This window comes from Dendrobates tinctorius, unplaced genomic scaffold (assembly GCF_039654945.1).
Source record: "Dendrobates tinctorius isolate UK_male_01 unplaced genomic scaffold, ASM3965494v1 ptg000020l, whole genome shotgun sequence".
NCBI lineage: Eukaryota > Metazoa > Chordata > Amphibia > Anura > Dendrobatidae > Dendrobates > Dendrobates tinctorius.
This window is the reverse complement of record NW_027361688.1, coordinates 3,851,880-3,869,103: the sequence shown is the minus strand read 5'-3', so window position 1 is coordinate 3,869,103 and position 17,224 is coordinate 3,851,880. Positions and strand designations below refer to the sequence as shown.

Sequence of the window (17,224 nt, the reverse complement as noted above, 5' to 3'; positions counted from 1 at the left end):
ACACGTGTATACACAGAGCACATACATACACACACGTGTATACACAGAGCACATACATACACACACATGTATACACAGAGCACATACATACAGACACGTGTATACACAGAGCACATACATACACACACGTGTATACACAGAGCACATACATACACACACGTGTATACACAGAGCACATACATACACACACATGTATACACAGAGCACATACATACAGACACGTGTATACACAGAGCACATACATACACACACGTGTATACACAGAGCACATACATACACACACGTGTATACACAGAGCACATACATACACACACGTGTATACACAGAGCACATACATACACACATGTGTATACACAGAGCACATACATACAGACACGTGTATACACAGAGCACATACATACACACACGTGTATACACAGAGCACATACATACACACACGTATACACAGAGCACATACATACAGACACGTGTATACACAGAGCACATACATACACACACGTGTATACACAGAGCACATACATACACACATGTGTATACACAGAGCACATACATACAGACACGTGTATACACATAGCGCATACATACAGACACGTGTATACACAGAGCACATACATACACACACGTGTATACACAGAGCACATACATACAGACACGTGTATACACAGAGCACATACATACACACACGTGTATACACAGAGCACATACATACACACATGTGTATACACAGAGCACATACATACAGACACGTGTATACACATAGCGCATACATACAGACACGTGTATACACAGAGCACATACATACACACACGTGTATACACAGAGCACATACATACACACACGTGTATACACAGAGCACATACATACACACACGTGTATACACAGAGCACATACATACAGACACGTGTATACACAGAGCACATACATACACACACGTGTATACACAGAGCACATACATACACACACGTGTATACACAGAGCACATACATACACACACGTGTATACACAGAGCACATACATACACACACGTGTATACACAGAGCACATACATACACACATGTGTATACACAGAGCACATACATACAGACACGTGTATACACAGAGCACATACATACAGACACGTGTATACACAGAGCGCATACATACACACACGTGTATACACAGAGCGCATACATACACACACGTGTATACACAGAGCGCATACATACACACACGTGTATACACAGAGCGCATACATACAGACACGTGTATACACAGAGCTCATACATACACACACGTGTATACACAGAGCACATACATACACACACGTGTATACACAGAGCACATACATACAGACACGTGTATACACAGAGCACATACATACACACACGTGTATACACAGAGCGCATACATACACACACGTGTATACACAGAGCACATACATACACACACGTGTATACACAGAGCACATACATACAGACACGTGTATACACAGAGCACATGCATACAGACACGTGTATACACAGCACATACATACAGACACGTGTATACACAGAGCACATACATACAGACACGTGTATACACAGAGCACATACATACAGACACGTGTATACACAGCACATACATACAGACACGTGTATACACAGAGCACATACATACAGACACGTGTATACACAGAGCACATACATACACACACGTATACACAGAGCACATACATACAGACACGTGTATACACAGAGCACATACATACACACACGTGTATACACAGAGCACATACATACACACACGTGTATACACAGAGCACATACATACAGACACATATACACAGAGGACATACAGACGCGTGTATACACAGAGCGCATACATACAGACACGTGTATACACAGAGCGCATACATACACACACGTGTATACACAGAGCACATACATACACACATGTGTATACACAGAGCACATACATACACACACGTGTATACACAGAGCACATACATACACACACGTGTATACACAGAGCACATACATACACACACGTGTATACACAGAGCACATACATACACACACGTGTATACACAGAGCACATACATACACACACGTGTATACACAGAGCGCATACATACACACACGTGTATACACAGAGCACATACATACAGACACGTGTATACACAGAGCACATACATACACACACGTGTATACACAGAGCACATACATACACACACGTGTATACACAGAGCACATACATACACACACGTGTATACACAGAGCACATACATACACACACGTGTATACACAGAGCACATACATACACACATGTGTATACACAGAGCACATACATACAGACACGTGTATACACAGAGCACATACATACAGACACGTGTATACACAGAGCACATACATACACACACGTGTATACACAGAGCGCATACATACACACACGTGTATACACAGAGCACATACATACAGACACGTGTATACACAGAGCACATACATACAGACACGTGTATACACAGAGCACATGCATACAGACACGTGTATACACAGCACATACATACAGACACGTGTATACACAGAGCACATACATACAGACACGTGTATACACAGAGCACATACATACAGACACGTGTATACACAGCACATACATACAGACACGTGTATACACAGAGCACATACATACAGACACGTGTATACACAGAGCACATACATACACACACGTATACACAGAGCACATACATACAGACACGTGTATACACAGAGCACATACATACAGACACGTGTATACACAGAGCACATACATACACACACGTGTATACACAGAGCACATACATACACACACGTGTATACACAGAGCACATACATACACACACGTGTATACACAGAGCACATACATACACACACGTGTATACACAGAGCACATACATACACACATGTGTATACACAGAGCACATACATACAGACACGTGTATACACAGAGCGCATACATACAGACACGTGTATACACAGAGCACATACATACACACACGTGTATACACAGAGCACATACATACACACATGTGTATACACAGAGCACATACATACAGACACGTGTATACACAGCACATACATACAGACACGTGTATACACAGAGCACATACATACAGACACGTGTATACACAGAGCACATACATACACACACGTATACACAGAGCACATACATACAGACACGTGTATACACAGAGCACATACATACACACACGTGTATACACAGAGCACATACATACACACACGTGTATACACAGAGCACATACATACACACACGTGTATACACAGAGCACATACATACAGACACGTGTATACACAGAGCACATACATACACACACGTGTATACACAGAGCACATACATACACACATGTGTATACACAGAGCACATACATACAGACACGTGTATACACAGAGCGCATACATACAGACACGTGTATACACAGAGCACATACATACACACACGTGTATACACAGAGCACATACATACACACATGTGTATACACAGAGCACATACATACACACACGTGTATACACAGAGCACATACATACAGACACGTGTATACACAGAGCACATACATACACACATGTGTATACACAGAGCACATACATACACACACGTGTATACACAGAGCACATACATACACACACGTGTATACACAGAGCACATACATACACACACGTGTATACACAGAGCACATACATACACACATGTGTATACACAGAGCACATACATACAGACACGTGTATACACAGAGCACATACATACAGACACGTGTATACACAGAGCACATACATACACACACGTGTATACACAGAGCGCATACATACACACACGTGTATACACAGAGCGCATACATACACACACGTGTATACACAGAGCACATACATACAGACACGTGTATACACAGAGCACATACATACACACACGTGTATACACAGAGCACATACATACACACATGTGTATACACAGAGCACATACATACAGACACGTGTATACACAGAGCACATACATACACACACGTGTATACACAGAGCACATACATACACACACGTGTATACACAGAGCGCATACATACACACACGTGTATACACAGAGCACATACATACAGACACGTGTATACACAGAGCACATACATACAGACACGTGTATACACAGAGCACATGCATACAGACACGTGTATACACAGCACATACATACAGACACGTGTATACACAGAGCACATACATACAGACACGTGTATACACAGAGCACATACATACAGACACGTGTATACACAGCACATACATACAGACACGTGTATACACAGAGCACATACATACAGACACGTGTATACACAGAGCACATACATACACACACGTATACACAGAGCACATACATACAGACACGTGTATACACAGAGCACATACATACAGACACGTGTATACACAGAGCACATACATACACACACGTGTATACACAGAGCACATACATACACACACGTGTATACACAGAGCACATACATACAGACACATATACACAGAGGACATACAGACGCGTGTATACACAGAGCGCATACATACAGACACGTGTATACACAGAGCGCATACATACACACACGTGTATACACAGAGCACATACATACACACATGTGTATACACAGAGCACATACATACACACACGTGTATACACAGAGCACATACATACACACACGTGTATACACAGAGCACATACATACACACACGTGTATACACAGAGCACATACATACACACACGTGTATACACAGAGCACATACATACACACACGTGTATACACAGAGCGCATACATACACACACGTGTATACACAGAGCACATACATACAGACACGTGTATACACAGAGCACATACATACACACACGTGTATACACAGAGCACATACATACACACACGTGTATACACAGAGCACATACATACACACACGTGTATACACAGAGCACATACATACACACACGTGTATACACAGAGCACATACATACACACATGTGTATACACAGAGCACATACATACAGACACGTGTATACACAGAGCACATACATACACACATGTGTATACACAGAGCGCATACATACACACACGTGTATACACTGAGCACATACATACAGACACGTGTATACACAGAGCACATACATACAGACACGTGTATACACAGAGCACATACATACAGACATGTATACACAGAGCACATACATACAGACACGTGTATACACAGAGCACATACATACAGACACGTGTATACACAGAGCACATACATACAGACACGTGTATACACAGAGCACATACATACAGACACGTGTATACACAGAGCACATACATACAGACACGTGTATACACAGAGCACATACATACAGACACACGTATACACAGAGCACATACATACAGACACGTGTATACACAGAGCACATGCATACAGACACGTGTATACACAGAGCACATGCATACAGACACGTGTATACACAGAGCACATACATACAGACACGTGTATACACAGAGCACATACATACAGACACGTGTATACACAGAGCACATACATACAGTCACGTGTATACACAGAGCACATACATACAGACACGTGTATACACAGAGCACATACATACACACACGTGTATACACAGCACATACATACAGACACGTGTATACACAGAGCACATACATACAGACACGTGTATACACAGAGCACATACATACAGACACGTGTATACACAGAGCACATACATACAGACACGTGTATACACAGAGCACATACATACAGACACGTGTATACACAGAGCACATACATACAGACACGTGTATACACAGAGCACATACATACAGACACGTGTATACACAGAGCACATACATACAGACACGTGTATACACAGAGCACATACATACAGACACGTGTATACACAGAGCACATACATACACACACGTGTATACACAGAGCACATACATACACACACGTGTATACACAGAGCACATACATACACACACGTGTATACACAGAGCACATACATACACACACGTGTATACACAGAGCACATACATACACACATGTGTATACACAGAGCACATACATACAGACACGTGTATACACAGAGCACATACATACACACACGTGTATACACAGAGCACATACATACACACACGTGTATACACAGAGCGCATACATACACACACGTGTATACACAGAGCGCATACATACAGACACGTGTATACACAGAGCACATACATACAGACACGTGTATACACAGAGCACATGCATACAGACACGTGTATACACAGCACATACATACAGACACGTGTATACACAGAGCACATACATACAGACACGTGTATACACAGAGCACATACATACAGACACGTGTATACACAGAGCACATACATACAGACACGTGTATACACAGAGCACATACATACAGACACGTGTATACACAGAGCACATACATACAGACACGTGTATACACAGAGCACATACATACAGACACGTGTATACACAGAGCACATACATACACACACGTGTATACACAGAGCACATACATACACACACGTGTATACACAGAGCACATACATACACACACGTGTATACACAGAGCACATACATACACACACGTGTATACACAGAGCACATACACACACGTGTATACACAGAGCACATACATACAGACACACGTATACACAGAGCACATACATACAGACACGTGTATACACAGAGCACATACATACAGACACGTGTATACACAGAGCACATACATACAGACACGTGTATACACAGAGCACATACATACAGACACGTGTATACACAGAGCACATACATACAGACACGTGTATACACAGAGCACATACACACACGTGTATACACAGAGCACATACATACAGACACACGTATACACAGAGCACATACATACAGACACGTGTATACACAGAGCACATACATACAGACACGTGTATACACAGAGCGCATACATACAGACACGTGTATACACAGAGCACATACATACAGACACGTGTATACACAGAGCACATGCATACAGACACGTGTATACACAGCACATACATACAGACACGTGTATACACAGAGCACATACATACAGACACGTGTATACACAGAGCACATACATACAGACACGTGTATACACAGAGCACATACATACAGACACGTGTATACACAGAGCACATACATACAGACACGTGTATACACAGAGCACATACATACAGACACGTGTATACACAGAGCACATACATACAGACACGTGTATACACAGAGCACATACATACACACACGTGTATACACAGAGCACATACATACACACACGTGTATACACAGAGCACATACATACACACACGTGTATACACAGAGCACATACATACACACACGTGTATACACAGAGCACATACACACACGTGTATACACAGAGCACATACATACAGACACACGTATACACAGAGCACATACATACAGACACGTGTATACACAGAGCACATACATACAGACACGTGTATACACAGAGCACATACATACAGACACGTGTATACACAGAGCACATACATACAGACACGTGTATACACAGAGCACATACATACAGACACGTGTATACACAGAGCACATACACACACGTGTATACACAGAGCACATACATACAGACACACGTATACACAGAGCACATACATACAGACACGTGTATACACAGAGCACATACATACAGACACGTGTATACACAGAGCACATACACACACGTTTATACACAGAGCACATACATACAGACACACGTATACACAGAGCACATACATACAGACACACGTATACACAGAGCACATACATACAGACACGTGTATACACAGAGCACATACACACACGTGTATACACAGAGCACATACATACAGACACACGTATACACAGAGCACATGCCTACTTAATGAGCACGTAATACACTCATCTCTAGTGTTTAATTGTACTTGTGATTGGACCCAATTGAACTTTTTCATCATACATTCATTGCCGGATTGGTGGCTGAGTGATTGGACTGTTGATTGTGTTGATTGTTGCACAGACTGTTTGTGGGTTGATTGCGCAATTGTCGGATATTAGACATTTAGTTGAATGATTTGATAACTCGTCTACTAGTGGTTCATTAATAATTGATGTATTAGTTGATCGGACCGTTGATTGCTTGAGATGGTTATTGATTGATTTGAGTGAATTGAGTTGGTTGATTGAATTATCAATTAATTGATTGCTGAGTTCATTGAGGTATATGTTGGTAGATTCACTAACTGTACTAGCACTTGGTCAGCTGGAGAATCGATTGATTGGCATGTTAGTTGACCGATGGGACCACCAATTGTTTGCCTAGACTATTAATTGATTAGACTACTGATTAATTGCCTAATTGGTAAAATTAGATATTAGGTGATTTTACTGGACTATTGGTTGATTGACCAATGATATGTTTATTAACAGATTGATTTTAGGATAAGACCATACAGTCCGGCCCTCGCACAAAGCTGAATCGCCGCCCACCATCAGTGTCCGATAACCGTATGACGGTGCTCGTAAAGTCACAGTCTATTATGTGTACCGTTAATTGAAGGGATAGTCGCAAGTTGTCTCTTGAGCAGCTCAGGGCTATGCAATCTCCTTTCAGTCTCCTCACTTTCTGGTTTTTGGTATGGTGGGCTCTCCTCTTTGAGTGACATAGAGTTGTAGTATTATTAGAACTATAAAACTTATCACAAGTTCTGCTGTATATAAATCAATGGACTGGGAAAATCTAGCTGGAATGTTAAGAGTTAACCCCTCTCCTGGAATGTAACTACTTCACTGGAATCTAGCTACTCTCCATGGAAACCAGCTGTACACTATAAAAGATAAAAGCAGTAGAAAAAGGAAGTCAGTTACAAACTTGCTTCTTTTCATGCCGACTAACTAATTAAAGCAATTTAAAAACTTCAGAACCCTGTTAGTAAATGATTTACATAATGTTATTAATTATCAGTTGATTGATCAATTTATTGCCTCGTTTTCTTACAGGGGTGATACTTTTGCTTCTGGACAAGTTACGCAAAATGAAGTGGGAACAGATGTGGCGTCTGACGGCAGAACGGGAACTGATGAGCATGTTATCTACCTCCTTGGCTGATCAAGTGAGTGCGCAGCTATGATATCTGTTCAGAGGTGGAAATATTCATGCTTCACCTCATCTTCTCAGACCTCGCTGTGAAAACAAGATCCATGTGTCAGCTATACTTATAATAAGCCAGTAAGGGCGGATGAATATTTAATGTCGACAAAATACAGAACTGTTATGCAAGGAGTGGGTACAGTACAAGTAACGGCCTGTGTGCCCGGCATCATGATGGCAGCATTAAGTCTGGTCAGGATTCACTGCATCAGAGCAGAAAATCATGGCTCTACTGTATGTGTTCTAGTCAGACAAGTAAGGGCTCCATGTTCAACAATGTAACCACAATAATACTGCCCCCTAAGTAGACGAATATAACTACTATAATACTGCCCCTATGTACAAGAATATAACTACTATAATACTGCCCCTATGTACAAGAATATAACTACTATAATACTGCTCCTATGTACAAGAATATAACTACTATAATACTACCCCCTATGTACAAGAATATAACTACTATAATACTACCCCCTATGTACAAGAATATAACTACTATAATACTGCCCCTATGTACAAGAATATAACTACTATAATACTGCTCCTATGTACAAGAATATAACTACTATAATACTACCCCCTATGTACAAGAATATAACTACTATAATACTATCCCCTATGTACAGGAATATGACTACTATAATACTGCTCCTATGTACAAGAATATAACTACTATAATACTGCTTCTATGTACAAGAATATAACTACTATAATACTGCCCCCTATGTACAAGAATATAACTACTATAATACTGCCCCTATGTACAAGAATATAACTACTATAATACTGCCCCCTATGTACAAGAATATAACTACTATAATACTGCCCCCTATGTACAAGAATATACCTACTATAATACTGCTCCTATGTACAAGAATATAACTACTATAATACTGCCCACTATGTACAAGAATATAACTACTATAATACTGCCCCCTATGTACAAGAATATAACTACTATAATACTGCCCCTATGTACAAGAATATAACTACTATAATACTGCCCCTATGTACAAGAATATAACTACTATAATACTGCCCCTATGTACAAGAATATAACTACTATAATACTGCCCCCTATGTACAAGAATATAACTACTATAATACTGCCCCTATGTACAAGAATATAACTACTATAATACTGCTCCTATGTACAAGAATATAACTACTATAATACTGCCCCTATGTACAAGAATATAACTACTATAATACTGCTCCTATGTACAAGAATATAACTACTATAATACTGCTCCTATGTACAAGAATATAACTACTATAATACTGCCCCTATGTACAAGAATATAACTACTATAATACTGCCCCTATGTACAAGAATATAACTACTATAATACTGCCCCTATGTACAAGAATATAACTACTATAATACTGCCCCCTATGTACAAGAATATAACTACTATAATACTGCTCCTATGTACAAGAATATAACTACTATAATACTGCCCCCTATGTACAAGAATATAACTACTATATTACTGCCCCTATGTACAAGAATATAACTACTATAATACTGCCCCCTATGTACAAGAATATAACTACTATAATACTGCTCCTATGTACAAGAATATAACTACTATAATACTGCCCCTATGTACAAGAATATAACTACTATAATACTGCCCCTATGTACAAGAATATAACTACTATAATACTGCTCCTTTGTACAAGAATATAACTACTATAATACTGCTCCTGTGTACAAGAATATAACTACTATAATACTGCCCCCTATGTACAAGAATATAACTACTATAATACTGCTCGTATGTACAAGAATATAACTACTATAATACTGCCCCTATGTACAAGAATATAACTACTATAATACTGCCCCTATGTACAAGAATATAACTACTATAATACTGCCCCCTATGTACAAGAATATAACTACTATAATACTGCTCCTATGTACAAGAATATAACTACTATAATACTGCCCCTATGTACAAGAATATAACTACTATAATACTGCCCCTATGTACAAGAATATAACTACTATAATACTGCTCCTTTGTACAAGAATATAACTACTATAATACTGCTCCTGTGTATAAGAATATAACTACTATAATACTGCCCCCTATGTACAAGAATATAACTACTATAATACTGCTCGTATGTACAAGAATATAACTACTATAATACTGCTCTCTATGTACAAGAATATAACTACTATAATACTGCCCCCTATGTACAAGAATATAACTACTATAATACTGCTCCTATGTACAAGAATATAACTACTATAATACTGCCCCTATGTACAAGAATATAACTACTATAATACTGCCCCTATGTACAAGAATATAACTACTATAATACTGCTCCTTTGTACAAGAATATAACTACTATAATACTGCTCCTGTGTATAAGAATATAACTACTATAATACTGCTCTCTATGTACAAGAATATAACTACTATAATACTGCTCTCTATGTACAAGAATATAACTACTATAATACTGCCCCCTATGTACAAGAATATAACTACTATAATACTGCTCCTATGTACAAGAATATAACTACTATAATACTGCTCTCTATGTACAAGAATATAACTACTATAATACTGCCCCTATGTACAAGAATATAACTACTATAATACTGCTCCTATGTACAAGAATATAACTACTATAATACTGCCCCTATGTACAAGAATATAACTACTATAATACTGCTCCTTTGTACAAGAATATAACTACTATAATACTGCTCCTGTGTACAAGAATATAACTACTATAATACTGCTCCTGTGTATAAGAATATAACTACTATAATACTGCTCCTATGTGCAAGAATATAACTACTATAATACTGCCCCCTATGTACAAGAATATAACTACTATAATACTGCTCGTATGTACAAGAATATAACTACTATAATACTACACTCTGTGTAGAAGAATATGTATATACAGTGAATTGTACAGTTTGTGCTTTCTTTGTGTCTTTCTCCAGGACATCTTTAATGCTGTCATCAAGCAGAACCCGTTCTTGGTCCATCAGCTTCCCTGTTTCTGGAACGTGCAGCTATCGGATCACACCCGCTCTGAGCAATGCTACAGAGATGTCTCCGATCTGAAGGTGAGGTGTGATTGTTTCAGAGAAGAAGTCTTATATATTGCACGTGTCGCTACAGACGAAAGGAAAGATCCGCCAGTTAGACAAATAGATAATAGATAGATAGATAGATAGATGTGTAGTCCGTGGGATGTTCCCTAGATCTCGGTGGATAATGGCTCTTTTATCCGGAGGTCTCGTGTTCCGCCCTCGGATCGTCGTTCTTGTTCTTTGCACATATTGCCGGAGTTCCCGCGGTTCGGTGGCCGGTCCCGGCGCCTCTCTTGGTGTTCCGTGATGGGACGCCTGCACCCGTCCATGTGACGTGACACCTTTCCCCGTTACCGCGCAGACATATGACACCGGGAGAATCTTCCCCCAGCTCGCTCTGCTCTTCATCTAGTAAGAGAGGATGTTATGTAATTAATAAGAGACATAATAAAGCATTCCGCACAAATTAATGACGGGAGGAACAAGCTGCTCCACATTCCCTCCGGGCGTCTTACACTGGACAGAGAGATGGATCTCACCTCGTGATTTCTTATCAAGGGCGGAACAAAGTTTATGTATAGAACATCAGGCAAGTGGTTTTTTTTTTTAAATTTCTACTTTCTGTTTTCTACATCATCAGTGTTTACGTAACGGATTAATCGCAACATACAGTATATGGTATAGGGGAGAATATCCCTGGTGGTATAGGGGGAGTGTCCCTGGTGTTATAGGGGGAGTATTCCTCGTGGTATAGAGTGAGAATCCCTGCTGGTATAGGGGAAGTGTCCCTGGTGGTATAGAGGCATTTCCCTGTTGCTATAGGGGAGTGTCCCTGATGGTATAGAGGCGTTTCCCTGGTGGCATAGGGGGAGTATCCCTGGTGGTATAGGGCGAGTATCCCTTCTGGTATAGGGGGAGTGTCCCTTCTGGTATAGGGGGAGTATCCCTTCTGGTATAGGGGGGAGTATCCCTGGTGTTATGGGGGAGGTATCCCTGGTGGTGTAGGGTGAGAATCCCTGGTGGTATAGGGGGAGTATCCCTGGTGGTATAGAGGGAGTACCCCTGGTGTTATGGGGGAGGTATCTCTGGTGGTATAGGGGGAGTACCCCTGGTGTTATGGGGGAGGTATCCTTGGTGGTATAGGGGGAGTACCCCTGGTGTTATGGGGGAGGTACCCCTGGTGTTATGGGGGAGGTATCCCTGGTGGTATATGGGTAGTATCCCTGGTGTTATGGGGGAGGTATCCTTGGTGGTATAGGGGGAGTACCCCTGGTGTTATGGGGGAGGTATCCCTGGTGTTATGGGGGAGGTATCCCTGGTGGTATATGGGTAACCCTGGTGTTTTGGAGGATGTATCCCTGGTGTTATGGGGGAGGTATCCTTGGTGGTATGTGGGTAGTATCCCTGGTGTTTTGGGGGAGTATCCCCGGTGGTATAGGGGGGTATCCCTGGTGTTTTCGGGGAGGTATCCCTGGTGGTATGTGGGTAGTATCCCTGGTGTTTTGGGGGAGTATCCCCGGTGGTATGTGGGTAGTATCCCTGTTGTTTTGGGGGGGTATCCCTGGTGGTATGTGGGTAGTATCCCTAGTGTTTTGGGGGAGTATCCCCGGTGGTATGTGGGTAGTATCCCTGGTGTTTTGGGGGGGTATCCCTGGTGGTATGTGGGTAGTATCCCTGGTGTTTTGGGGGAGTATCCCCGGTGGTATGTGGGTAGTATCCCTGGTGTTTTGGGGGGGTATCCCTGGTGGTATGTGGGTAGTATCCCTGGTGTTTTGGGGGAGTATCCCCGGTGGTATGTGGGTAGTATCCCTAGTGTTTTGGGGGAGTATCCCCGGTGGTATGTGGGTAGTATCCCTGGTGTTTTGGGGGGTATCCCTGGTGGTATGTGGGTAGTATCCCTGGTGTTTTGGGGGAGTATCCCCGGTGGTATGTGGGTAGTATCCCTGGTGTTTTGGGGGGTATCCCCGGTGGTATAGGGGGGTATCCCTGGTGTTTTGGGGGAGGTATCCCTGGTGGTATGTGGGTAGTATCCCTGGTGTTTTGGGGGGTATCCCTGGTGGCATAGGGGGTATCCCTGGTGTTTTGGGGGAGTATCCCTGGTGGTATAGGGGGGTATCCCTGGTGGTATGTGGGTAGTATCCCTGGTGTTTTGGGGGGGTATCCCTGGTGGTATGTGGGTAGTATCCCTGGTGTTTTGGGGGGGTATCCCTGGTGGTATGTGGGTGGTATCCCTGGTGTTTTGGGGGGGTATCCCTGGTGGTATAGGGGGGTATCCCTGGTGTTATGGGATGATTAACCCCATTGGTGTGGGATAAATATTCCCGATGTCCCTTCAGGCCTGGGAATCTCGGACCTGTGTTCTCCATTTCTTCTCCCTGTACGTTGCGTCGTTCGTGTCGCGCCCCGTCCGGAGCCTTTGTGCGTTTCCTTTTCTTCATCCTCAGCCTTCTGTCACGACGGGCAGTGAGAACAGTAAACCCTTCGTGGCGCGGTAATCGGCGCCCATTATACCGGTCATTAACCTTCACTTGGTTTTTGTGGGTTCTTCCCCCCCCGTTACATTGTGACTTTCGCTTCACGCGGGGACGACACAGCGTCGTCTTCGCCGCCCCGAAATATTTCCTTGTGATAAGAAAAGCCGAGTAATCACTTCGCTAATTTCTGCCTGAAGTAATTGCACGGAGCGAACGAGACCTGGAAGAACTTATCTTATACTCCAGTCACATCCAAAGCTGCGTGCAAAATTCTGCAGCACTTATCATGTCTGCACTAGCACCTACTCACTTGGTTACATGATGTGTTACACTCTAGTTACACCCAGAGCTGCAATCTGAATTGTGCAGTGCATTATGAGAGAGCTTTGGTGCAGATACCTGGTAATGGGATGCAGCTCTGGCTGTGACAGGAGTGCGGACTCTCACGTGCCAGCACATAACGAACACTCAAATTACCTTTGAATCGTGGAGACAAAACATATCAGAAGAAGTCAGGCACCGCCAGCTGCGCGCACAGACGTTACCTGCAGAGCCGTCCTCTGGGCGACAGTCTGCGGAGCAGGTGTCTACAAAGTCACCGCGGGATCTGTCACGTTTGAGCCTTCAAAGATGTCATAACCGGCTGCAGCGCTGCTGTCAGCTTTATTGTCAGCGGGTGTTCATAGAGCGGCGCGAGCATGTACACACAGGGACAGGTATACAGGAAATTAGGCGACGAGTCACATAATACGGCCACATGGTAGCAAAATAATACCGCCATATACAACTCACATAATGCCACCATACCGTGTCAAGTTATTACCTCTGTATACAACCCTCATTTTACAGCCATTTAGTGGCAAGACAATACAACTGCATATTGCACTAAAATACCGCCATATACCACCCACCATACAGTGCCAAGATATCACCATCACATTCTGCCCACATATTAGCCTTATGGTATCAAGATAATATAACCAGATCTAGAACTCCAAAATATCGCCATATATTGGTACTATATAGTACATCCATAACAAATAGCCTCGAAAGTACCGCCATATATAACCCACATAATTCCACCATACAGCCTCAAGATAATACCATTATATACAAGCCACATATTGCAGCCATGTAGTGGCAAGATAATACAGCCATATATAGCCCAAAAATTACCGCCACATTCAAGCCACATAATTCCACCATACACTGTCAAGATATTACCGTCACATGCACGCCACATATTAGTCATATGGTATCAAGGTAATATAACCCTATATAGCCCCCAAAGTACCGCCATATGTTAGTACTATAATGCTATCATACACATCCATATAAAGCTAAGATAATACAACTTTAAATAGCCCCTAATATACTGCCATGTAGTACTCTCACGTACTGCCATATAGTGTCAAGATTATACAACTTTATGTAGCACAAAAAAAACCGTCATAAACAACCCACATAATTCCATCATACAGTATCAAGATATTACCATTATATACAATCCATATGCAACCATATAACCGTAAAAATACCGCCATTTACAACCCACGTAATCCCACCATACAGTGTCAAGATAATGCCGTCATATTCAGCCCACATATTAGCAATATAGTATCAAGATAATATAACCATATATAGCCCTCCAAAATACCGCCATATATTAGTACTGTGATACTCAAATATACGACCATATAGTACCAAGATGATATCACTTTATGTAGCCCCCAAAATACCGCCATATACTGTTAATATGATTCACTGGTTCACAGCCTTATAGTGCCCAGATAATACCACCATATACGACCCATGTAATTTCATGATATTTTGCCAAAACCATACTGTCACGTTCAACCTATGTTAAACAGCCATAGCGTGCACAAGTAATTCCACCATATAATGCCAAAAAATGATGCTGCTATGTAGCCTACATAATACAGTCTTATAGCGGCAGAAAAATACCACATATACAACCCATATAATTCCATCATAAAGTCCATACATTCCAGTGGTATAGTGGTAATTAACCAAAAATACTGCCATATAGTGGTAAGATGAGAATTTTATGTACAGACCACATAATATATTGCCCAAATAATACTGCCATGTCATGTCTAAATGATACTGACATATGCAACGCTCATAATATCGCTACATAGTGACAAGATGATACTCCTATATGCAGCTCACATAATACTGGAATATATAGTGATGATAATACCACTATATAAAGCCCAAATAAGACCGCAATGTTTATAGATGATAGTGTTATATACATCCCACACATAGTACCGCCATAATACTGCTAACTGTAGCCCAGATGGCTTAGACATAATGATATGGAGTATCCAGGTAAAGCGTCCTTAAAGATCTCATATAGTACTGCTGTATGATGCTGAGATTATACTGCCATGCTGCCAGTGCTAATGCTAGTGTGACAATTTTTTAAAGTGGAAGTAGTTATTTTTTAAGATGAGTAAATAATAATTGATTTTTAAGGTGGAAGTA

At 41.4% G+C, this 17,224-nt stretch overlaps 1 protein-coding gene across 1 annotated transcript in view; it reads left to right on the top strand.

Moving 5' to 3' along the window:
• Nucleotides 1-17,224, top strand: part of LARGE1 (LARGE xylosyl- and glucuronyltransferase 1) — a 437,502-nt gene that overhangs the window by 393,503 nt on the left and 26,775 nt on the right. The window contains exons 8-9 of the mRNA XM_073567486.1: nt 9,016-9,128; nt 12,147-12,272. Coding sequence (XP_073423587.1) covers nt 9,016-9,128; nt 12,147-12,272 — 239 coding nt within the window. The remainder of the gene's footprint in view (nt 1-9,015; nt 9,129-12,146; nt 12,273-17,224) is intronic.